The sequence below is a fragment of the Drosophila tropicalis genome, unplaced genomic scaffold (genome assembly GCF_018151085.1).
Source record: "Drosophila tropicalis isolate 14030-0801.00 unplaced genomic scaffold, ASM1815108v1 contig_1002, whole genome shotgun sequence".
In the NCBI taxonomy this organism is placed as follows: Eukaryota; Metazoa; Arthropoda; class Insecta; order Diptera; family Drosophilidae; genus Drosophila; species Drosophila tropicalis.
Genome location: NW_027172360.1, coordinates 152,754 through 178,630, shown reverse-complemented (window position 1 = coordinate 178,630; position 25,877 = coordinate 152,754). Strand labels below are relative to the sequence as shown.

At 37.4% G+C, this 25,877-nt stretch overlaps 1 protein-coding gene across 1 annotated transcript in view; it reads right to left on the bottom strand.

Moving 5' to 3' along the window:
- The window catches only part of SamDC (S-adenosylmethionine decarboxylase), a 163,385-nt gene that overhangs the window by 29,436 nt on the left and 108,072 nt on the right, over nt 1-25,877 (bottom strand). Inside the window, exons 4-5 of the mRNA XM_068284272.1 lie at nt 16,182-16,460; nt 16,037-16,129 (exon numbers count right to left, since the gene is read on the bottom strand). Of these exons, the coding sequence (XP_068140373.1) occupies nt 16,037-16,129; nt 16,182-16,460 (372 nt within the window). The remainder of the gene's footprint in view (nt 1-16,036; nt 16,130-16,181; nt 16,461-25,877) is intronic.

Sequence of the window (25,877 nt, the reverse complement as noted above, 5' to 3'; positions counted from 1 at the left end):
AATTGCTTTTCGCTTCTTTATTTCACTTTAGTGGCGAACTAACTAGCTTAAATCTAAGATCGAAAACTAAGACACGCTTGGAAAGTAAAGTGGTAAGTTGTTTCTGTGATGAAAGCAGTTGGCATGTTCGAAAGAGCATTGTGAGGTGAAAGCTCGCCTCCCTCAGCACCAGCATTGAATTTCTAGGTTTAAACTTCCATCATGTAACCGGTGTAACGATCCAATCTCGTCCCTTGGGATATTTCCAAAATCTCTTGGGCTAGGTTCGGCACAACAAAATTTATTTTGTGCCCTGGTGAAATTAGAACTCGTTTGTTGGGTTAATGGTCCTGGTGAAATTAGAACTCGTTTGTTGGGTTAATGGTTTTAAATCCCACTTTTATTTACAATATTTTGGACTCGGTTGGGTATGACAAATTTCTCTTAGCAAGTCCCGACTTGGGCAATATTGATTGTGGTTTGGGTCCTTCGCTGCTCGCTCCAGTCCTTCTCTTGTTCCTTGGTCTCCGCTGGTTGTTATTTCAGACTCGTGATATCGATACGTTGGCTTGTATTTCCCTCTTCAGAATGTGTCTGGAAACGTTGATTCCCCTTAGGATAGATCCTATAGCCTTTATTTCACGTTTCCTGACGTATCCTGATCTTCTAGGGATATTATTCCCACCTCGATTCAGCTGTGTTTTTAAGAATGGTCTTTGTGTGCTCGTTGCTTCTAGGACAAATCCCGTGGCCGCTTACTATGAAATAGGATCTTTTCCAGCGATTGGTATTCGTCAGAATGTATAGATCCTGGTATTTCGGCAGTAGGATATATCCTCGTGCCTTCCAATGCGCTGTGAATGGTCCTTGAGCCGTTTGACTTATCTTCTTGTATTGCTTGGGCACGGTGTTTTAGTCCTATTTTGAGGACTTGCTGATTGTTTGATAACTTGAGAGGTTACTCGTAAGGCCTTCTCAGTTATTGTATTTCATTCATACAGCACTTGTTTCACTTGCTTGAGCTTTTAAGGTTATTCGTAAGGCCTTAGAACTCCTTTGTTGATCACGACTTGTTGACTTCATGCCCTCCTTGATGGGTGTTGCCTTTATATAGGCCGCTCCCATGGCCTCAGGAATTGACTGGTGTAGTACCGCTGTACAGCTGGTACTTTTCCATCGGCCCTCTGCTTTCACCCACACATTTCTTGTTGCTACGCGTGGTGAAAGTCCCGCAACTCCTTGGCGCATATGTGTCCACTTTCTATGTGGCTGCGCGCTCACCCGTTTCCTTGTCCTTGTCTTTCTCCCTTGCCTGCATAACATTTCGGTTGCTATGCTGCCTTCAATCACTTTCTCGTATTGGCGTCGCTTTCCTATTGGCCGCCCATCTCATCCCGTTGACTTTCGCTGCTTTCCTTTCTCTGGAGGCGCTGCCGCCGGCCGTCGCTTCCCTCGATACACTTATCATACCCAACTTCGCCCAAATTCCCCCCACACTAGAACTAAATATCTCATGCTTATTAGCCTGTTTATTTTAATACCTATTGGTGGCTAATATTAATTGTATCGCAATCTAATGCGCGTATCTTATCCATTGGATAGAGGACTTCCCCATTGCTCATCCCTCCCCCTTCGGCTTGCATAATCCCCTCACAAATCCACAAGCCATTATAGTTTCTCGCATCTATGCTTTCCCCCTACTCCCCGATTCACAAGCATAGCCCTCACTTGGTCTCGTTTCGGTACCATGCGTCCCCCGCACCCGTCTCTCGGGCTTGCTTGGCCCTCACTTTTGCTCTCTTTTGTTCGCATGATTTCGGCTGCTCGCGATCTAAATGCTTTCAGTTCTGCATGCGTGACGTAGGCAGAGAGTGCCTGCATTGGGCACCGGTACCCTCTCTCGCGGTCGTACACGCATAGTATACGTGTAATGCAGGGCCCGGCACAAAGAGAGCGCTAGAAAAATGTAGTTGTATGTGTGCACTTGCTTGTGTGTGTGTGTTGCTTTACACTTCGCAAAATGAAAGTTGACAAAATTTTCCTCAAATCAAGAAAACGAGTACAGCAGATAATCTGTTGCAAGAGAAAGATAGAAAAAACAAAGCAGCGATCAATTTTTTCATGTGTGTTCTCTCAACAAAGCGCCATAGGTCTGCTTGCGTCGTAATGCTGAGGAAAACTAAATCCACCCTCATGCACTTGATATTTTTCTGTTAGGACTTCGGCAGCCGTTCGGTTACACGCATACGACGAGCCGAACGTGTTCGTCCCCCGGGGGATATGAGTGCCTGGCTCTGAATTATGCCCTCAAGCCTGGTTTTATTTGCTCTTATACAGCCGAAACTTACGCATCTTCCCGCTTGTACGAAATCCCCAGCGGTTGCGCGTGGTTTGATCGGCCATGTTTGATTTACTCTTATACAGCCGAACTTATTGTGCTATGTTTCCCACGCATCTTCCCGCTTGTATGAAATCGTCAGCGGTTGCGTGTGGCTCGATCGGCCATGTTTGATCGGCCTCGTTTCATTGGCTCTTATACGGCCGAACTTATTGTGCTATGTTTCCCACGCATCTTTCCGCTTGTACGAAATCGCCAGCGGTTGCGTGTGGCTCGATCGGTCATGTTCGACCGGCCTTGTTTCATTTGTTCGTATACAGCCGATTTTATTCCTATACAGCCAATGCTATGCTTGGTGGTATCGTATCTTTGGTTTGTGTCTCGGCTGGGTTTTGTATCTGGCCGATCGATGCAGCGTTGGATTGTATTGCAGCTTGTTTGTTGTGTGGGACATTATTCTTGTCTATAATGTTCCTCACACCGGTCATGCTTCCTTAATATTAATTATCTTAGTAATTTTAATATTAAAAATCAAAGAAGCTAACATCGGCTATGCCGAAGTTTGTATACCCTTGCAGTCCTTGGTAATAATAATTTTACATGTTCAAAATTTGTTTTTTGCAACTCAATTCATCAATATACAAACAAAACAATTTTACTCTCATATATGTAAATTTCATAGCATACTCGATTTTTATGAAAATGTTTCTTCTAGTTCTTCTAGAGCTATATTATATAGTGGTCCGATCCTTATGGTTTTCATACTTTATTTTTGCCGGGTAATAAAAACCCACGAAAAAAATTTCAGCCCGATAGCTCTTAAGACGGCTGAGTATAACGCGTACGCACAGACGGACGGACAGACGGACAGACGGACATGGCTATATCGACTCAGCTTCTCACGCTGATCAAGAATATATATACTTTATGGGGTCGGAAACGTCTCCTTCTGTGCGTTACAAACATCTGATCAATTTTATAATACCCTCTGCAAGGGTATAAAAATAATTTGTATAAGACAACTTAAATTAGAGGAAATTCACAAAGGCACGCAATGCAAATGGCAAAGATCGGAGGATTGCGAATATTGGTGCAGTGTATAATTCGAAGCGGAGACTGCAAACATTGGTGAAGTACAAAATCCAAAACGCATAAAGGAAGTGGACATAAAAGTTTGCAACATTAACGCTTTGGTTGACACAGGAGCGGATGTGTCTTTGGTGTCCAGAAGCGCTGCTGCCATTGAGCAAAATAAATTCTCATATAATGATCAAGCTTCAAATGGAAAAATATCAATTTTAGCAAAATGCGAGAAAGAAAACATAAAAAAAATAATGTCACGGTTCTATTTTTTTTACATTTTGTCCCAAATCTCGGGAACGGACGGTTTTAGAGGCTAGATGTTTCCAGGATTTGTAGCCCTTTCAATTCTAAAAAACTTTGCTGAAGAAAGTTTTTTTAAAAAATGAATATTTTAGAAGTTAGAAGCAAATAAAAAAAAGATGCTTTTCGAAAAAATGGCAACTGATAAAAAAAACTTTAGGAAAAAATTTTGTATAAAACCATCCTGATAACTTAAAACTAATGATGCAGTTCGATTTGCAGGACCCGAAATAAGGTGAAACCATTGAATTTTGCCATGTCTTCTTTCTCGACTATCACAGTGTAATCAGTTAAGTATTTTTAATGTAACAGAAATCGATTCTGATATAGATGTACCCTCAGATTTTGAAAATGATGTGCGAGCAATGATCGGTAACTACAAATCTGTTGAACCGCTGAAGCGAGAACCCAGAGTGCTGCAGCGCTAGTAACAGAATCAACTGATTCAGCATTTAATCTACAGATTGTCCCAGAAAAAGAAAGATGGCTGCTATCGAATCTGCGCAGATTTTCGAAAGCTAAACAGTATAGTGTTGAAAGATGGGTTTCCGGTTCCGATAATTGACGATGTCCTAGAGAAGCTGCAGACCGCAAAGTTTTTTACGATTGAAGAAACAAGTAAAAAATACACGGCATTTGTGACCAAGGAGGGATTATTCGAATTCAACAGAGCTCCGTTTGGATTCTGTAATTCACCTGCAGTATTTATCCGATATCTGACAAATGTTTTTCAACCATTGTTAAATGCTGACGTGCTGGATCTGTATATGGATGATATTATAACAAATGCAACAAGAGCAGAATAAGATGAAGAAAGTTTTTGAAACAGCAGCAGCGTTTGGACTTAAAATTAAATGAAGGAAGTGTCACTTTCTGAAGAACTCTGTCGATTTTTTGGGCCATACGATCTACGATGGACAAATTAGGCCAGGCCAAGAGAAGACCAAAGCTGTCAGCAAGTTCAAAGTACCAGAAAATATAAAGGCAGTTCAAGCATTTCTGGGCTTGACTGGATTTTTCCGCAAGTTTATTAAGGGGTATTCAATTATTGCCTGACCATTGACTGATCTGTTCGTAAAGACATTGCTTTTAGGATGGATGCAGTTGCACTCAAGGCTTTTGAAGAATTAAAAAGAGCTCTCACCGTCGAACCAGTACTGAAACTGTATGATCGCAATGCCAACACAAAAATTCACACAGACGCGTCAAAAATGGGATTTTAAGCAGCAGTGTTGCAATGGAAAGATGGCCAGTTGCATCCAGTATGTTTTTGGAGAAAGTCCTCGGAAAATGAGACCCGACAGCATAGCTACATTTTGGAAGCGAAAGCAGTATATATATATGTATATATCCCTGCCAAAAGTTTAGACAATGCGGGATTTTATCTTCGATGTGGAGCATAAAGCTAGAGAGAGACTAAAAAATGAGGATTGCCTCAGTCGCTATCCACCAGGAATTATGATTATACGATCGGAAACGTCGGCACAATTTAGAAAAGCACAGCAGGAGGATACAATGTCAAAGGCTCTGATTAAATTGTTGCGAAATCAATTCTATGAAGATTTTTAATAAAAAGGCGGTCTGTTATACAAAATGGTTGGCGGTAATGAACTTTCGATTAAGATTTAAGATTTCGAGGAATATGTCAAGTCGAACGGACCAAAGTGGCTCAGTGAGGCAAAAGACAAATGGCCGAAACAAAAAACAGATGATGACAAGGTTATGGTAAATTCCGTAATATTAAATACAGACAGTAGTATTATGCAGAAGCTAATTGAGAAGTATTCTTTTATGGATAATCCTGTATGAATAACGATGGAATATTGAAGATGCTCATAAAGAAACTTTACACGGAGGAATTATTCTTAAGAGAAACTAAACTCAAAGGAAATTTTGGATTTTCGGTTTAACAAACGCTCTTAAAAATACCTAAGGGAATGCGTCACTTGTGCCAGATACCACCAAGTAACCATATTATATAAGATGCTCAAAAAACCGGGCACAAAAAACATTCAAAGGGTACATAGAAGTATTTGTTTGTTTGTCAACTAAGGAAACTTATTTATAAGTTGTTATTGACTTAACTGATGCAACAAGATTTGTTGCAGACGGGGTAAATTCGCTAACATATATTCTGATAATGGTACAAATTTTGTGGGGACAGCTAGGAGGCTTGATGAAGAAATCAAAAAAGCAGTTCAAGATAACGTTCAGGTTGCCCCTGTTCTAGATCAAGGACAGATTAGCTGGCATTTTATCCCCCTGGCAGACCTCACTTCGGAGGAAGCTGGGAAGCTGCGGTCAAGTCGGTTAAGTATCATCTGAAAAGAGTCATAGGAGACAGTAACCTCACATATGAGGAACTTGCAGCATTACTGTGCCAAATAGAAGCCCAACATAAGAAGCAGCCGAGTCTATATCAGAGGAAAATATCAAAGAAACTAACATCGGCTATGCCGAAGCTTATATACCCTTGCAGTCCTTGGCAATAATATTTTTACCTTTTGAAATTTCTTTCTCTGCAACTCAATTCATTAAAATACAAACAAAACAATTTTACTCTTATTTGTTCTTCTTCTTCCCTCATTCCCTAAGCAAAGCAACGCACGCATACACATAGGTACAGTTCATGTAGCGTTGCGCGTGTGTGTGTATGCATGTGCTCTGTTGATGACGTATGACGTAGTAGACAGCAAGCAGCGCTGCCGGCAGAGCTGGGAGCAGAGCACAGATTATTATATTAACTGTCACTTGTGTTATATTTATCCGATCCGATTAAAATTTTGGGATCTGGGGTTTTATATAATATTATCACATATGTAAATTTCATAGCGATACTCCAATTTTTATGAAAATGTTTGTTCTGGAGCTATATGATATAGTAGTCCGATCCTGATAATTCTCATACTCCGTCAGACCAGAACTGATCAAAGATGCAAATTGTCACCCAGCTAGGTGGCCTTGGCTAGGCAAGGTTGAGAAAATTCACAAAGGCAGGGACGATAATAGTGGTCAAAGTCAAATTGCAAGAAGGGTCAATTACAAGACCTATAAATTAAATCTGTCCACTTGTTGGCGTGAAATCATCCGAAGAAGTTGAGGAGAATCGATATCGGAAAAGTACCAGATTCGGTCATCTGTCCAAAGCAGGAACCGTAATGATGTTAGCAATGTTGATGCTGCTTTGTCAACTTTCAAATGCAGCAAGCATTACAGATAATCGACCAAAAATTACATTAAAAGATAGTTCATAATTTAGTAATGCAACAGGCGCATTGTACTTAGATCCAATGGGTGAAGTTGAAGTAATAGCTTCCTCATGTGATCTAGTAGTGTGCTATGACATGTCGGCATATTTTGAAATGCTTAATAAAGGCGACAGGTTGATTCCTAAAATGAGGTTCAATTATTAATTTTGGAGACCAGTGTCATTTCGTACTAGACAACACGATAAAACGAATTAATAAATAGAAGAAAATAATAGATTGTTTATGAGTCAAAATAAGCCAAGAAGCAAGCGAGCACCGTTTAAATTCATGGGTTCACTGTACCATATATTATTCGGCATCATGGATGCAGATGATAGAGTACAGATGGAAGAGAACATGAGAAGTTTACTGACAAATCAGCAAAATTTGAAACACCTAGAAGAAAAGCAGACATCAATAGTAGACTCCACGACAAACATTCTTGAGACAACTATAGACGAAATAAATGTTAACTTCCGCAGCATGAACAACCGGATTGAAATATGACGAAACATTTTAAAACCAAGATGAAGTTGGAAATAACAAAAATAAAGGACAAGTTGTTCGAAAAATTAGTATTACCAGGTTTTTGAACAGCCACTGAGTTAAGGGGTTACATCCCTTTTTTATTTTCTAAAAAATCGAAAATTTGTTTATTGCTTTATCCTAAAGAACACAACTTCTTAAGAATATTTTTCAAGCACAAGGAAATACACATAACTAATGAAATTTGTTTACTTTTATGGTTTCAATTGACCTGTTCGACCTGGGAAATTATCACCGCAAGGCTCCTCCAAAAAAAGGCCTCTTAGGGATCAAGCCACGCCTTAAAAGCTATTCAATATTTTTCCACGAAATTTTGCACAAACTTTGTTAATAAAGTGGAAAAAAACAAAAACATTCGGGTAATGAAAAAATTGATGCATCCCTAAAAATATCCAAACTTTTCTTTTTTTTCTTCGACAAAGAAGGTATATAACCCCTTAATCACCAACATTTATATGCAGATTTCTTTACTAAACATTTATTTATGAATATAGTTCAATTAGAAAAAGAGAAATAATTTAAAAATACAGCAGCAAGTGCGGAAATCAAAATTTGGCAATATGATTATCGACCAAATCGCATTGCGTCCTTTACGTGTGCTAGACAAGGTAAAGATTTTTTTTTTTTTTTTTTTTTTTTTTTTTTTTTTTTTTTTTAGCGGACGTTGACGGTACCATGCGCAGTACGTTCAAGTGGCCCCTACGACACCAGGCTGTTACGCGCGAGCCCAAGCAGATAACTGTCCACCTCCCACCCGTCCGACCGAGGGGTGCAGCCGTATATCGCACGGCACGAATCGCGTGGACAAATACACAATAGATAAAACAGAAACAAATAATACTATAGCTGGCTATTAACTAAATGGGATAGGAAAGATGTTTTAAGTGTATTAATAGAAAACTCTGAGCCGATTACAGGGAATAGATGGTGGTAATTAGAGCAGAGGACCCTAAAAGGTTCATGCATGGCATAGTTAGAAGAACAACGACTAAGGGATAAAGGTATCAAAGGATGTCTACTCCGTCTACATGGTACCGACAGATTCACCTGAGCTAATAACTCAGGCGAGTCGAAATCACCAATTAGGAGCTTGTGCATAAAAATGACACCAAGCATAATTCTACGGTTAGTTAGGGACGGAAGGTTAATCAAGAGAAGTCTACTAGAATACGAAGACAAATTGACATTGCGATCCCAGCTTAAGCCACGAAGAGCAAATAGCAAGAACTGCTTTTGAACGGATTAAAGTCTAATCTGGTGCGACTCATATTGAGGTGACTAAATGCAAGATCCATACTCTAAAATAGGACGGACAAGCGAAGTAAAAAGAACTTAAGTTGTAAAGGGGTCATCAAATTCTTTTGACCATCTTTTAATGAAACCCAGGACACTCATGGCCTTTGCGACCATGGTGGAAATATGGGTGTTAAAATTTAACTTATGGTCCATAAGTACGCCCAAATCATTCATATTATTTAGACGTTCTAGAGGGCTATTGTTTAGAAAATAAGTGACCAGTTGAGGAGAGTTACGGAAAAAAGTCATTACCTCGCATTTGGTAGTGTTAACATTTAGTAGATTAAACTGGTTGAAAGTTTTTAAGATCAGCTTGTAGCCCACTGAATGAATATGTATCTTTATAAGTAAGACAAAGCTTGACATCGTCAGCATACATAAGCACACGCGAATGAACAATGACTGATGGAAGATCGTGAACAAATAGTGTGAAGAGCAGAGGGCCAAGATGACTACCTTGAGGTACACCAGAAGTCACAGGAATGGAATCGGAAAAAGAAGACTTAAAAAGTACCCTCTGTTTTCTATTTGTTAAATATTCTCTAACCCAAGAAAGGAAAAGGGGTGGAAACCCAATGTCGCTCAGCTTAGAAAGTAATAGGGTATGATTAACGGAATCAAAGGCTTTGCTGAAGTCGGTGTATATGACATCAGTTTGTTCAGCATTTTTGAACCCCCTGATAATTATAGAGGTAAATTCTAAAAGGTTAGTGGTTGAAGACCTACGTTTCACAAACCCATGTTGGGATGGCGAAATAATAGAGCTGCAAAAATGTTATAATTTTCTCAAAAAGCTTTCGGAATAGCGGACGATTTTGAGATACTCCTGTAGTTAGAGGCTTCGGACTTTTTGCCATTTTTATGCAGAGGAATGATATACGACTCTTTCCAAATAGATGGAAAAGAGAAAGATTCGACAGACAATAGAAACAATTTTAAAATGGGTTTACATAATGCGATTGCCCAGAACCTGAGTACACATCCAGGTAGACCATCTGTCCCCGGAGAATAATTAGGTTTAACTAGTTTAAGTTCGCTAAGAAGAGAACTTTCATCAATCACCGGATTGAAAATGCAATTAGCCTTTTCTAAATGATAAGGATACGGACTTGCTCGATATTCCGTTGAGGAATAGGTTGTTTTGAAAAAATTCGCAAACATATCGTCGATTGCCGGATCAGTGCTCGCTTTTTTATTTTGAAAAGACAACAGAGGTCTTAGAATTAACAAAATTATAAAATTGTCTAGGGTCAGAAGAAAACTGACGCTTACACCGCTGAAGATAATTCTTATAGCATTGTGTATTAAGCATCATGAATTTTGAACGAGCGACTGTATACAGAGCATAATCTGATGATGAACGACGTGTTTTTGAAACTTCTTATAATATCGTGTCTTCACATTTTTCCAATGGGATAGCTCACGAGAGAACCAGGGAGGTTTGTTAAGCCGCTCCAGCCTACCAAGAGGCACACAAACATCAAAGAGTGAATTCAGAGTATCACAGAAAAAATTAACAGCTGAGTTCATATCTCTACAATTGTACAGATAAGACCAATCGGTAGTAGTAATGTTTTCATTAAGGCTGGCAAAGTCAGTCTTACGAAAGCACCTAGTTAGAGGTAACTCATTTAAACCAAGTAATGGTGAAAGCAAGGGCAGATCAATTTTTAAATTTAATGTAGGATGAAATTTGTCTTCTGGAAGAACAAATGGTTCGATCCTAGAAACCTCACAATAAGAAGAATCCAATTCAAAAATAAGATCTAACGATTTTCCCTTAGAATTTAAGACAGGATTGACTTGGGATAAAGATAAGCCTAAAGGCCATCAATAAATTCATGTGACAAAGAGGGCAGCAACATGGTACATTCATCTGTTGGTGACCATGCTAAAGCGGGTAAATTAAAATCACCTACAACTATGAGCATGTCTTGACTAGAAACTAAAGAGGAGACAAACTGAATTGCCTCTAAATGATTTAAATATACCACCATGTCTGACAATGGTTGAATATAGGAAAAAGTAATGAAAGCATTCAAAGATTTAAATTTTACTTTAACACCGACAAACTCAATCTCCTGGGTACTAGAAAATTGAATCATTTCAGATGATAAAGCAGCATCAACAGCTATCAGAACGCCACCGCCTATGCGGGAAATCTGGTCACGTCTGAATATAGAAAAGTTTGTGGAAAAAACCGATGCATCAGCAATATCAGGTTTTAGCCACGTCTCTGTAAAACCTAGAATGTTATGCTCAAAAGAAAGACTATCTACATAGAGATTAGGAAGTTTAGATTTCAGTCCTCTAACGTTCTGGTAACCCAGGTTAACACACCAGCAGATGCTGATGTAGCAGGAATATTATTAGTTGTTGTTGTTGGCAAGTGAATCGGTTTCCGATTTTTCTTTCTTACAGTATATTCCTTAACTATTATATGTTTTGGCCAAAAATCTTCTCGACATATAGTGTCGAAGATATTGGCAGAAACACTAATTTTAAAGGACGAAAAGTCCCGAGAATAAGAAAATTTAAACTTCTCCACCGCAATATTCGAGACGTTAACTTTCTTCCGAATATAGGCTATTACATCAGATGTGACAACAGGGTCTAGCCCAGAAACAAATATATGTTTCTTTGGTGGTATGCCAACGAGAGGCCGGGGTCCCGAAGCGTCAGCCGCAGCAGTAACGTTGGACAAGTCACCCACTGTAGCAGTTAACTTGTTTACGGGGCCCTCGATACTTTTAATTTTTTTAATTCAATTTCTGTACATTGGGAGTGGAGGGTGCATGAGACCGGTCGGGGACGATAAGAGACGCTGGCGGATCTACAGATACAGAAACACCCCAGAGACTGGTCCTTTTACGTTTCGGAGACTCATTCATAAACGATAAACTTCTGAACTGAGTCTCCACCGCAGTAAACTCCGTTTTGAGTTTATTAAAACCTGCCCTTAAAGTTTCAAAACTATCTCTAGTCCGCCTCATGAAAGAGCGCATCTCATTCTCGACCTCCCGACAAGCATCACATCCATATTTTAAGACACCACCTTTAGCAATAGACTCCGCGATTCTGCCTGTGTAACGTGCACACTTAACGTGAATAACTATTTTTGGATAGAATTATATCATGATTAATTTAAAACAACAAATATATTTTTTAATATGGAAAATTAGAAACGAGTTATTTTTGGTTGTGGTTCATTTCCTTCATCAAATAGAGGCATCATTGCTTAGGGTCAAAACTCTAGGATATATCCTAAAGGAAACCAAATGCTAAGGAAGATAACAGGAAGCATCCTTGTGACCTGTGGGAGCGAATAATAGCCTCGAAAGGTGCATTAAAGATACTGATGGTAGCAAACACAGTTAAACGAATCAGAATTTTTATTTGAATGCAAACGAAAGGTTACGGGAGGTATCTTAGAAACAATCAACGTTCAGGAGTAATCCTCCAACAGATTCAGAAGAAATTGCAGGAGTATTCCTCGCGATTGAGAGCCACCAAATGCGCAAGGGAGGATACATCCTTCATAAATAAAGCAGAAACACACTAAGGGCAAGAGAGCAGGTGAAGCGTTTATCGAGAGACCAGCAACAGACGCACAGCGTAGCCGAAGGCCTAAACTCCTAACGAAAAGCTAATTACACGCAGCCAAGTCCAACTAACAACATATGAAATGATTTGGGTATACCATACACCAGGTAAAACAAATATTTCAAATTTCGAAAACCAAATTTATGCCTATTAAATTGTTTTTACATGCTTCATACTATGTGCTCACTCTACAAGCGCACGAGCACTCTAGCGGCGCCACAAGCCAACGGCCAATTCTGGCCTTGTGGACCGCTTAGTAAAATACGTTTATATGCATATTTTGCATGTTTCTGGTCCGATTTTAATAAAATTTGGTAGTTTGGTAGAAATTGTTTAATTAAATTAGTCTGCCAAATTTGATTGCGATGGTCAAAAAAACTACAGAAGGAAATCGTTTTTTTCTAAATTATGGAGGCGGAAGTGGGCGTGACAAAATATGAAAAGATGTCTACTCCGCGCGCATACTAAGCCAGTGTACATACATACGGGCTGGACAAAAAGTTTGAACAATTAGTTTCTGCGCGCTAACTAACCGATTACACAAAGCAAATTTGATGTCTCTAGCTGTTATAGTTTTTAAGAAAAACAGTTTTATGTAAATTCTGGAGGCGTAAGAGGGCGTGGCCAAAATTCAAAAAATCAAAATTCAAATTGGTCTGATCTTTGTTCACGTAAGACTTGATTGCAGCCAACGCCGAACTATTTCCCCGTTTGATTGGGTTCGTGGGGGCATACGCTGCGGTAACGGAATACTGAACTTTATACTTCTCTAACAGTGCATTAAACTGATGAGATAAAAACTGAGGTCCGTTTTCTGATTTAACTACTTCCGGTATGCCAAAGCATTAAAACAATTCTGAAAATTTAGTAAAGTGATTGAGCACTACATTTGGAAATTTGCTCCTATTTTTGATTTGGCCATTGGAGGATGCAAGTATGTATTCGCATGCTTAGTACTCTTACAAATGGAACAGTTAGTAATAAATTCCTTTACAACCCATATTACGTTGGGCCAATAAAAATAGCGTCGGATCCGCTCCAGTGTTTTAATTATTGCACTGTGCGCCGCTAAGGGACCTTTGTGATTTTTTTGTATCACATCTCGAACTAATGATTCGGTAATCCAAAGCTTCCTGGCCACGTGATCGGCCAGACGATCACCTGATGCGTGTTCTGTTCGCCGATAAATGTATTCGCCTATAACATGGACATCTAGTAACTGTAACTGTCAAATCTGTATACTCGACAGAGTCGAAAACTTATGAGGACAGATCGAAACCCTTTGAAAAATCGTTGTGTTTTAATATATTCCATTGACCGGGTTCCCATCTATCACATATGTATGTAAGGTTTAGATTAATTTAATGTTTATTATAATGGTTATTTAATAGGTTCATGTAAATACAGTGTCAATATATATGATGCATGTAATAGTTTTAAATCGACTTTTTACACAACTTCGAGACAACTTCGTACTTCGGCTGACGACCAACTGGTATCTCTATCTCTTACATGTATATGTACAGTGCCGCTGGCTTTGATGTCAATGATTCATTTTATTCTTTAAAGTTTTGGTTACGCTAGCCTATGGTTACAAATACATAATACATGCAAATACATACATAAATACAAATACATGCTAATAGGCAGCCACAAACGAAAGTGAGAGCTCTTGTACATACATATGTATATTTGGGAGCTTGTACTTTGGGCGCCCAAAGCGGTCTCACGCTGGCTTATTGTAAGTTGAAAGATTCTCTACTTCGAATTGAATGTTCTCTTCTTAGCGAACTTAAACTAGTTAACCCTAATTATTCTCCGGGGCCAGATGGTCTTCCTGGATGTGTACTCAGGTTCTGTGCAAACGCATTATGTAAACCCATTTTAAAATTGTTTCTATTGTCTGTCGAATCTTCCTCTTTTCCACATATTTGGAAGGAGTCGTATATCATTCATCTGCATAAAAATGGCAAAAAGTCCGAAGCCTCTAACTATAGGGGTATCTCAAAATTGTCCGCTATTCCGAAAGCTTTTGAGAAAATTATAACTTCTTAAATGCAACATTTTTGCAGCTCTATTATTTCGCCATCCCAACATGGGTTTGTGAAACGTAGATCTACAACCACTAACCTTTTAGAATTTACATCAATAATTATCAAGGGGTTCAAAAATGGTAAGCAAACTGATGTAATATATACTGACTTTAGCAAAGCCTTTGATTCCGTTAATCATACCCTATTACTTTCTAAGCTGAGCGACATTGGGTTTCCACCGCTTTTCCTTTCTTGGGTTCGAGAATATTTAACAAATAGAAAACAGAAGGTACTTTTTAAGTCTTCTTTTTCCGCTTCCATTCCTGTGACTTCTGGTGTACCTCAAGGTAGTCATCTTGGCCCTCTGCTCTTTACACTATTTATTAACGATCTTCCATCAGTCATTGTTCATTTGCGCGTGCTTATGTATGCTGACGATGTCAAACTTTGTCTTACTCATAAAGATACAGATTCATTTAGTCGGCTACAAGCTGATCTTAAAAACTTTCAATCCTGGTGCCAGTTTAATCTACTAAATCTTAACACTACCAAATGTAAGGTAATGACTTTTTTCCGTAACTCTCCTCAACTGGTCACTTATTTTCTAAACAATAGCCCTCTAGAACGTCTAAATAATATGAATGATTTGGGCGTACTTATGGACCATAAGTTAAATTTTAACACCCATATTTCCACCACGGTCGCAAAGGCCATGAGTGTCCTGGGTTTCATTAAAAGATGGTCAAAAGAATTTGATGACCCCTTTACAAGTAAAATTCTTTTTACTTCGCTTGTCCGTCCTATTTAAGAGTATGGATCTTTCATTTGGTCACCTTAATATGAGTCGCACCAGATTAGACTTGAATCCGTTCAAAAGCAGTTCTTGTTATTTGCTCTTCGTGGCTTAAGCTGGGATCGCAATGTCAGTTTGCCTTCGTATTCTAGTAGACTTCTCTTGATTAACCTTCCATCCCTAACTAACCGTAGAATTATGCTTGGTGTCATTTTTATGCACAAGCTCCTAATTGGTGATATCGACTCGCCTGAGTTATTAGCTCAGGTGAATCTGTCGGTACCATGTAGACGGAGTAGACATCCTTTGATACCTTTATCCCTTAGTCGTTGTTCTTCTAACTATGCTATGCATGAACCTTTTAGGGTCCTCTGCTCTGATTACAACCTTCTATTCCCTGTAATCGGCTCAGAGTTTTCTATTAATATGCTTAAAACATCTATCCTATCCCATTTAGTTAACAGATAGCTGTAGTATTATTTGTTTGTCTGTTTTTTCTATTATGTATTTGTCTACGCGATTCGTGCCGTGCGTTATACGGCTGCACCCCTCGGTCGGTCGGGTTATCTGCTTGGGCTCGCGCGTAACAGGCTATGTCCTGGTGTCGTAGGGGCCACTTGAACTTACTGCGCATAGTATCGTCAACGTCCGCTAAGAATTTCGTTCACTGTTGCCATGTATCCAAGCTATGAGCACTTAACGACTCAAGTAATCCTCAATATTAAAGCACCTAGATAGATAAAACGGTGCCCAGACTCTTAAAGCGTAGCATCGGTGCCACTGGGACATACGTAGTATTTATAGAGAATTTTCTTACCTTGCAATTTATTCCGTTCATGGAATAACCGCATGGGTCAAATAGGAAATCATCAACAAGCATATCCGGTAAAATTTTATCGATTCCAGAATTCTGGAAATATATATATTATAACAGTTTTTAAACAAGTTAAATGTATAGTTACCAAAGTTGCATCACACGCTTTTGAAAATTTATGTTTGCAAAATAGTGACATCACTTTCGGATCAAGATTTTGCATAAGTATTTCAATCGTTTGGTCCGGATTTAAATTATCGTCGTTTTTGTCTGATTTAATTTTAAATTGATTTTTTATGTCTGATTTACTAAATGTGTACAGATACCAGCATTCCAAGTTAATTGAACCCAAGCAATATGATCGTCCATTAGGGAAAAATGTGTCTAAAAAGCAAACCTCTTCGCAGAATCCTTTATGTGGCGCGATCTTTAAAGATATACGGTAAAAAAAGATTAAACAGACATAGAACCGTAATATAAGCTAGGGGGAGAAACGTCATTTCTTTCTGGGGACACTAATGCTAAACTCCAAAGTTGTCCTAACTGATTTGTGAGAGGGAAAATACTTTTCAATATATTTTTATTCCTGGTATATACAGCGAGAAAGGATCACCATGTGTACATATACTTTATATTGCAATGTGTTATTTATATTGTAGCATAACTACCCTCACATTATCATATTTTAAAGGGTACAACATTAACTCAATATCTTGTGACATATTGTCATAATAAATACAAATAGATAAATACCCAAAGTATGGTAAAAGACCACATAGAAATATATATAAGTTATCATAAAAAGCTTTAAACCTTTAGAGCTCGCGCAGTCATAGGTGATGTCAAGCTTGAAAGTTTTTACTCGAGGCTTTGGTCCCACAAAGCTAGAATTTCGCAGCTGATAGCAGCTTAAGCTTGATAGGTTTGAAGCCCGCATACACGTGGCCCGATCAGTGTCAAAAAGAACTCAAAAGGCACAACACGCAAAGAAAGCGGTTGATGCGAAAACCAAACGAATGTAAAAATAACCTAACCAATGAATAAATGAAAACGAAACCAAACGAGACGGAATCATTAACTTATACATTCCGGCGCAAAAGTAATCCGAGTACCGCTTATATACAAGCCGATTGCAACGCGTGGGAAACGCTGAGCATACACTATTTAGCTCTACTGTTAAGCCCATACATATCATATGCATGGCAATTAAAAAAAATTTGCGAGGGTAAAGTTTTTAAACACACAAAATCTTTTAAGAGATCGGTTTGATTTAATTTGTTTGTTTGTTTGTTTTTCAAGGTTTTAAATTCACTAAGTTTTTCTCAGCATAGCATTGCGTTACTCTTTTAATTTCCATGAAAATTTTAGCGGTATTTGTCGCAAACAGTAGTAGAACATAATTTTCTAATAAATTAAGCTTAATACTGGCAGATATAAACCAAAAATACCATATAAATACCAAAAAACTAGTCAAATAAACGGAACTTTTTCGTTTTTCCCGAGGTGTATATTCTATTTTACATAAACAAAGCCAAAAATCTGAACGTATAATAAAGGAATATGCGAAAATTATTAGAATCTCTTATTTTTTTGAACACAGCTGTACATATACATTAGAGTGTCCCAAAAAAAAATTAAAATGTTTTTTTTTAACGCATACCCTGTTATTTTGTTTGAATGGTCTAAAAACATCTAAAAATAAAGTTTCGACTATATAGAATAACGGCCACCCCGTGCCAAGTTGATCGCAAACATGTATGTATTGTATGTATAGTATGGCGCAGGCACCCTGTCGCTTTAATTGTGTGTAATTACTTGTTTGTTTTATTAGTCGTCGCGTTGTTTTCGTGTAGTGAACATGTCAATGGAGTTACGAAGTTCTAAAACGGAAATATTTTTAGTAGGGGACGTAAAACATCAAATCACGGGTTCTAAACTTCCCTCTAACAGGCAGGTACTGGCAGTTTTGTTTTATAATATTCGTGAAGTGAACTTAAATGTCAGTGAAAGTGCAAATCTCACAATTTGTGAGTGTATTATTTATTGGGAAAAGGCACGTATACCGACAAGATCAACACCCAACTGTGTTAAAAAACTAGTTAACTTATACCAAGTTTGGAGAGAATTACAAAAAAAAAAAACGAAAAAACTCAAGAAGTGTTTAAAAAGCGTCGAAATGAATTTGTTTCAAACTTAAGCAATTTGTTTGACATCGCACTCTTCAATCGATTAAAATAAATGAAGATAAGATCTTCTTGCAGCGCCAAAGAGAACCAGGTCGGCCCGGTCAATTAGCCGGAGTGGACAAAAAAGTACCAGACAAAGAGGAAAGGACGCGGCTTAGAATCATCGAAGAGGAAAAGCGAAGTGCTAAATATTTTTCATCCTTCGATCAATCAACATCATCTTGGGAAGCACCTCTAGAAAAGTCATCATCTGATTCTGAAATAATAGAATTAAAAGAAAATATGTCCAGCGCAACAGAAGCCCCCTCTCAGCCCGATCAAATTTGTATCCGGAAAAATATATTAACTGCCAAGTTGGTTGCTGTGTTATGGCAGTTCCTAAGTTGGATAGCTCGACAGGAAGGGAACAGGCAGATGCAGTTTGGAATGCTATTACGAACTGGAACCTTGAAGACTAAGTGGAGATTCTCTGTTGTGATACTACTACTTCTAACACAGGCCCCATAAATGGAGCATGTGTGCTTCTCGAACAAAAACTGGGTAAAGAAGTGCTTGTTTTTCCTTGCCGCCATCATGTTTATGAATTAGTACTCAAAGGCGTGTTTGAAGCGAAAATCAGTCAAGTAACTACAAGCCCAGACATCCCATTATTCAAGAAATTTAGAGAAAACTGGAAAAACATCGATCCCGAGAAAATCCAAAGCTGTACAGAAAAGCTATCTTGTTTAAGTGTTTCCGAAATTGACAAACTGCTAGCATTATACAGAACTGAATTAACCAAAGATATCGTTAGAGATGTCTATCGCGAATTAATTGAGCTTTCAATTATATTTCTTGGGGGAGATTCAGAGAAGAAATTTAAGATTCGGCCTCCAGGTGCTATGCACCAGGCTCGATGAATGGCGAAAGCCACTTGTTCATTGAAAATATCGTTACTTAGCTCTCAATTCAGAATTTCAAACAAGAATAAGGCATCTCTGTTGGACGTATGTCTGTTCATCGTGACATCCTACGTTAAACACTGGCTCCAATGTATTTTAGCAGTAAAGGCGCCGTATCAGGATTTGTGTTTTTTAAAGGCTATGAAAAATTACGAAACAATAGACAAAATCATTTCAAAAGCAGCATTGCAGAAGTTTTGCCAGCATTTGTGGTATTTGACAGATGAAGTATCTATTCTGGCTTTATTTGATGATGATGTCAATCTAGAAACTAAAGTAAGAATGATTTCTAACTTAACTAGAGAAAACCCAACTGCCCACAATACATTACATCCAACAAAGAACTCTGTAGCCCACTTTTTGGTACGTTAATTAATCTTTGAATTTGTTCTTTTCCAAAGTTTGCTAATAGGTATAATAATAACTGATCAATTTTTTTTTAATTTTAGAGAAAAAACATTGATGACTTCGTCTCTGTCAAAAGCAAGTTTTTGTTTTATCGACTCCATATTGAGGACAGTTTTTTGAACAAGTGTCCTTCGTCGTGGTCAAATGATGATTCGTTTCTACAGGCTAAAAAGAAGCTGCTAGAACTGAAAGCAGTCAATGACACGGCGGAAAGAGCGGTTAACTTAATGCAAGATTTCCATGGTTTGATCACTGTTCAAAAGGAGCAAAAACAGGTGTATCCCGAGAAAATTGGATGATTGATGTCTCTTTTATAATAAAAAGAAAATAAATGAGAACTATGCATATTGAGATTTCAAAAAAAAAAAAATTCCCCTTGTAGCCTGGGACAGCCTAATATACATACATACATAGCTTATTTACATTTGAAGTAACATTGGGTAAAACTTGTTCTCCAAATATGTATGTGTGTATATATATTTCGATCCGTGGCAGGCAATGTGCTTTCGTTTTCGGACAAATTTTTGACTAAATTTTAATTTTTAAACAAAAAAAAATATATATAAAAAAAAAAACGCTTATTCACATATTGAGTTTTTGTGAAAAATTTAGAAATTATCGGTCAAGTGCTAGAATGCTCACCGATTTGGAAAATGCTGTTTGTCAGAAAATCGACTTAAAGGTTTTTATACTCGAACAACTTAACTGAAGGCAGTCAGTTGACGCGCTATATCTTTGTCTGTTTATTTCAAATACTAACGAATAAAAAAATTTTTTTAAGGTAATCAAAACAGGGCTTAAGCCGGCTTGAAGTCAATAAATCTTACTAATTTCTTAGATTTTAAATCATAGTCAGCACAAAAGGTGAGCAGGTTGTCAGCTTGCAACTGCAGATTCTATACTACTACTATTTCTTAGATTTTAAATCATAGTCAGCACAAAAGGTGAGCAGGTTGTCAGCTTGCAACTGCAGATTCTATATTTATGTGTATACACTTGGGCGCCATCAGAATTAGTAAAGGCCTTTCGCCTTAAACCATACAAATTGGGTTGCAACGCGTAAATGTCAAAATCGTTTGGGGCCAAGAAATAAAAAAAAAAATGTATGTAGACCTAAAAATTAAAAAGGGAGGAAGCGTCACAAGGAGCAACAGACCAGGCTTAAGTTCTAATACATAGGCAATACTACTATGTTCCCAAAAATTTTACAACACTGTAACGACTAAAATCAGACCGGGCTGGAGTAGTTCTCCACCATCTCTGAATGAAGTGTAGTATACTTTCAGGGATAGAGTTAGGCCACATACTTTTAGGGATAGATAATAAGCAACTAGTACTTACACTTAATGTTTAGCTTTATGTACCGCTTAGGACCCTAGCCATAAGACACAGGTATTCTTCTCCCTATAACTACCGAGCTTGCGGCCCCAATAAATAACTTCAAGTCAAACCTTGTCTTCGCCTATTTCATGGATGGACCAAGGACTCTCACAATAAAGGAATACCAGGCCAACCTGCTGTAAGGGCAGAGCTGGCAAGACGTCACCACAACCACTAGCCGCCCTGCTGGCTCAGGTGAACTGCGACCCACCACCACCAAGGAAACAGGCGTGCAGCAGCCAAAACAGCAACAGCTGCAGAATATGTATATGTATATGTATATGTATATGTATATGTATATGTATATGTATATGTATATGTATATGTATATGTATATGTATATGTATATGTATATGTATATGTATATGTATATGTATATGTATATGTATATGTATATGTATATGTATATGTATATGTATATGTATATGTATATGTATATGTATATGTATATGTATATGTATATGTATATGTATATGTATATGTATATGTATATGTATATGTATATGTATATGTATATGTATATGTATATGTATATGTATATGTATATGTATATGTATATGTATATGTATATGTATATGTATATGTATATGTATATGTATATGTATATGTATATGTATATGTATATGTATATGTATATGTATATGTATATGTATATGTATATGTATATGTATATGTATATGTATATGTATATGTATATGTATATGTATATGTATATGTATATGTATATGTATATGTATATGTATATGTATATGTATATGTATATGTATATGTATATGTATATGTATATGTATATGTATATGTATATGTATATGTATATGTATATGTATATGTATATGTATATGTATATGTATATGTATATGTATATGTATATGTATATGTATATGTATATGTATATGTATATGTATATGTATATGTATATGTATATGTATATGTATATGTATATGTATATGTATATGTATATGTATATGTATATGTATATGTATATGTATATGTATATGTATATGTATATGTATATGTATATGTATATGTATATGTATATGTATATGTATATGTATATGTATATGTATATGTATATGTATATGTATATGTATATGTATATGTATATGTATATGTATATGTATATGTATATATATATGTATATGTATATGTATATGTATATGTATATGTATATGTATATGTATATGTATATGTATATGTATATGTATATGTATATGTATATGTATATGTATATGTATATGTATATATATATATATATTTATATATATATATATATATAACGGTAGGGAAAGTCCATGGAGGAGTTATTGTTCTGTTTGGGAGCGGGAGGTAGGGGATGTGGTTCTTTGCATGACAGTGTGATTTTTTCTAATATCGATGATATTTCGTATATTTTACTTTTGTTACTTTGCTTAATATGTCTGTAGAGTGGTGAATTTGAACTTTTAAGTAGTGTTTTGTATGTTTTGGACGTAATGAGGTCTCTCTGTTGTTCTATTGTGGGTATATTTGATTCGAAAAGTAAGTTTGACATATGTAGGTGTTGATCGTAGGGCGCCAAGTGATGTGCGTATTACTGCGTTAAACAAAAGATTTCAGATTGTTGAGCGTTGATTTTGGTGCGTGCCCGTAAATAAATATTGCGTAGTCTATTTTAGATATCAATACAGATTTTGTTATGTTGATCAGTATGTGTATGTTGCAGTTGAATTATGGACTTGCTAGGCATTTTATGATATTGAGTTTATTATGTAGTGTTGGTAGGATATGCTTTATGTGTGAGTCCCATCTGTATTTGTTGTTAATTGTTAATCCTAAGATTTTAAGTTCGAAGACTAGAGGGATTCGGATGCGGTTGCATGATATGCTGCAGACACAGTTTTCTTTACGCCAAATATGAAGGTGCTGGCATTTTTCTAGTAATAATACTGCTCCTGAGTATAAGCACCATTCCTGAATATTTAAGAAGAGGTTGTCCAGGTTGAGAGTTAAGTTTTTTTGTTTATTGAGGGGAATAATTAGGAAATCATCTGCATAGGCACTGAATTATATTTCTTGCTGCAAACTGATGGTGTTTGCTAGTTTTTTGTAAGCATTAAGGATAAGGATGACCGAAATTGGTGATCCTTGGGGAACGCAGTTAAAGAGTGGGTAAGGACAACTAATTACGTTTCTAATTTTGATTAGAATTTTCCTCTTGGACATGAAGTTACGGACGAAGTTTATGATTTTTGGGCCTACTTTCCAGTTAATTAGCTGGTCGACAATAGTGTGCACTCCTACTCTATCGAAAGCCTTTGAAAAATGATGATGATAGAGGTGTGCTTTTTGGTTCTCAAGGATTTGGTTATCAAATGATCTGCAAGAAGCAGAACGTCTGAAACCGATTTGCCCTGTTTAAACCCTGGTTGGTTGGGGTGAATGAGATTGTTTTTTGATACAAACCACCAAAGACGTTTGGCTATGATTTCTTCCAATGTTTTTGATAAACAGAAGTTCAGTGAGATTGGTATATAACTGGCTATTACTGTTTTGTTTGAGTTAGGTTTACGAATAGGGATGACTAGGCTAGTTTTCTAAGATTGAGGAATAAAGTTGTTGAAAATATTGTTGAAAAGGTCTGTGATTCTGGTTTTTACTGAGGAAGAGGTGTTTTTATTCATAGGGTAAGATATACGGTTTAGGCCTGGCGTTGTTCCTTTGAGGGAGTGTAGTGCAGATAGAAGTTCTATCTGTGTAATTTCTGATTCAATTGTTTATGCTGAAGGGATGGGTGTGTAGTTTATTGGTTTTTCTGAATATTTATTTCGAGTAAAGTTTACGTTAAAGCTTTCGTCCTTCGATTCGTTGGACCAATATTCAGCGAAGACGTGGGCAATAGAGGTTGTATCTGTCGTTAAGATGTTTGTGTCTGCGATGCTGTAAAGACTTTACATTTAAGTGAAAAGGTCTTATTAGGAGGGATATATATTGATGAAATGTTAATCTTTTTATACCCTTGCAAAAAGGGTATATTATTTTGGTCAGAAGTGTGCAACGCATAGAACGAAGCATCTCCGACCATACAAAGTGTTTATATTCTTGATCAGCACGACGAGACGAGTTCAACTAGCCATGTCCGTCCGTCCGTCCGTCCGTCTGGATCAACGCAAACTCCTCCTAGACCGTAAGAGCTACAGAGCTGAAATTTTGCACGTAGGCTTGTATATACTGCAGGCGTCGTATATCTCGGATTCAGCCGGATCGGACCACTATATCATATACCTCCCATACAAACCCCAAAGTCACGAACAGTGACTTTTCCCAATAACTTCTTTATTTTCTGTGCTATTATCGTGAAACTTAATATTAGAGAGATTATTACTATAAACTACTGTGCCAAATTTGATCAAGATCGGGTGACTATATCATATAGCTCCCATAGGAACGATCGGTCGAAAACAGTGACTTTTGTAAATAACTTCGTTACTTTTAACGCGATTGCTTTTAAATTAAACATTTCTTAATTTAATGATATATCTAACAGATATGTTAATGGATGTGCCGAATTTGATAAAGATCGGGTGACTATATCATATAGCTCCCATAGGAACGATCGGTGGAAAACAGTGACTATGATCAATATCTTCGTTATTTCCTATGATTGTAGGCCATTCTTTTGCAAACATAAGCCTTTTTAGATAAACCGTTCTTCCACATTGATGGCTAATAGGTAAGGAAAGAGTTACCAAAAAAAGTTGCAAGGGTATACAAAATTTGACGCGGTCGAAGTTAGCCCCGGCCCTCTCTTTTTTTTTTTTTTTTTTTGATGTGATTTCTACCGCAAGTGTTTCAAAATGGGCGGCTTGGTTTAATGTGTTAGATGGATTTGTGAATCAGTATGGCTACACCCCCAAATCGGTTATGAACTAAATTGGTATAAATTTGGTAATTTATTGGGACGGGAATTGGGATGTATGTTGATTATTATAATGTGTTTCTTGGAGGCATATGATTTGTGGGGAATGTTTTTTAATTATAATAAAAAGTTACAATTATTTTGGCTGCTTCATCTCCAACTGAGTTTTGTTAAAGAAATCGTTCGCATTTGGCTAACGATATTTTGCACAGAGTACGCCAAGAAAATTCCGACATGACCATGGAATTGACAGAAGACATTTACAATGAAACGTTAATAGACATTGAAGACAAGTAAGCTAAGCAGCTATGACAAATAAAGTGCTAAGTCAATTGGGAATGCCAACACCCACCCGTATTCCGGCTGATTCGGTTGCTGCGGATTTGCGCCGTGAGCAGACTTACAACAGCGATGATTTTCAGTTAAATGTCCAAACAAACATTACCAAATTAAACCGTTAACAGAAGGGCGCTTATGATCATGTTGTGCAAAAGATAAATAGTGGAGGTGGGGCATCTTCATAGATGCTCCAGGGGGATCTAGGAAAATATGGCCACGGTTCAAGCAAAAAAGGACAAAGCTTTAGCTCTTGCTTCATCTGGAATAGCTGCGACATTATCACCTGGTTGAAGGACTGCTAATTCAGCGCTGAAGTTGCCATTGAACATGCAAATCATCGAGACTCCTATGTGCAAAATTTCCAGAGGATCAGGTATGGGAAAAGTATGGCAGAAATGTAAACGCATTGTTTGGGATAAATGCACGATGGCACAAAAAAAAAATCGCTGGAGGAAATATTGCAAAATAAAAAATTTCAAGAAGATATTGAAAGGACTCGTAGCAGCGCCAAAGTGGGTCAGAAGCTTCAAATTTTGAGTCCCTTTGTACGCGAGTACACTGATTGTGTTGCTCATTTTCCTTGTTGAGAGTTGGGGGATTGGATTGTAAACGTTCCTATTGCATACAATGCGAAATTTCCGCTCATTTTATCAAAACGCTTGAAATTCGTTCGAAGCTATGTCCGTCATCTCTAT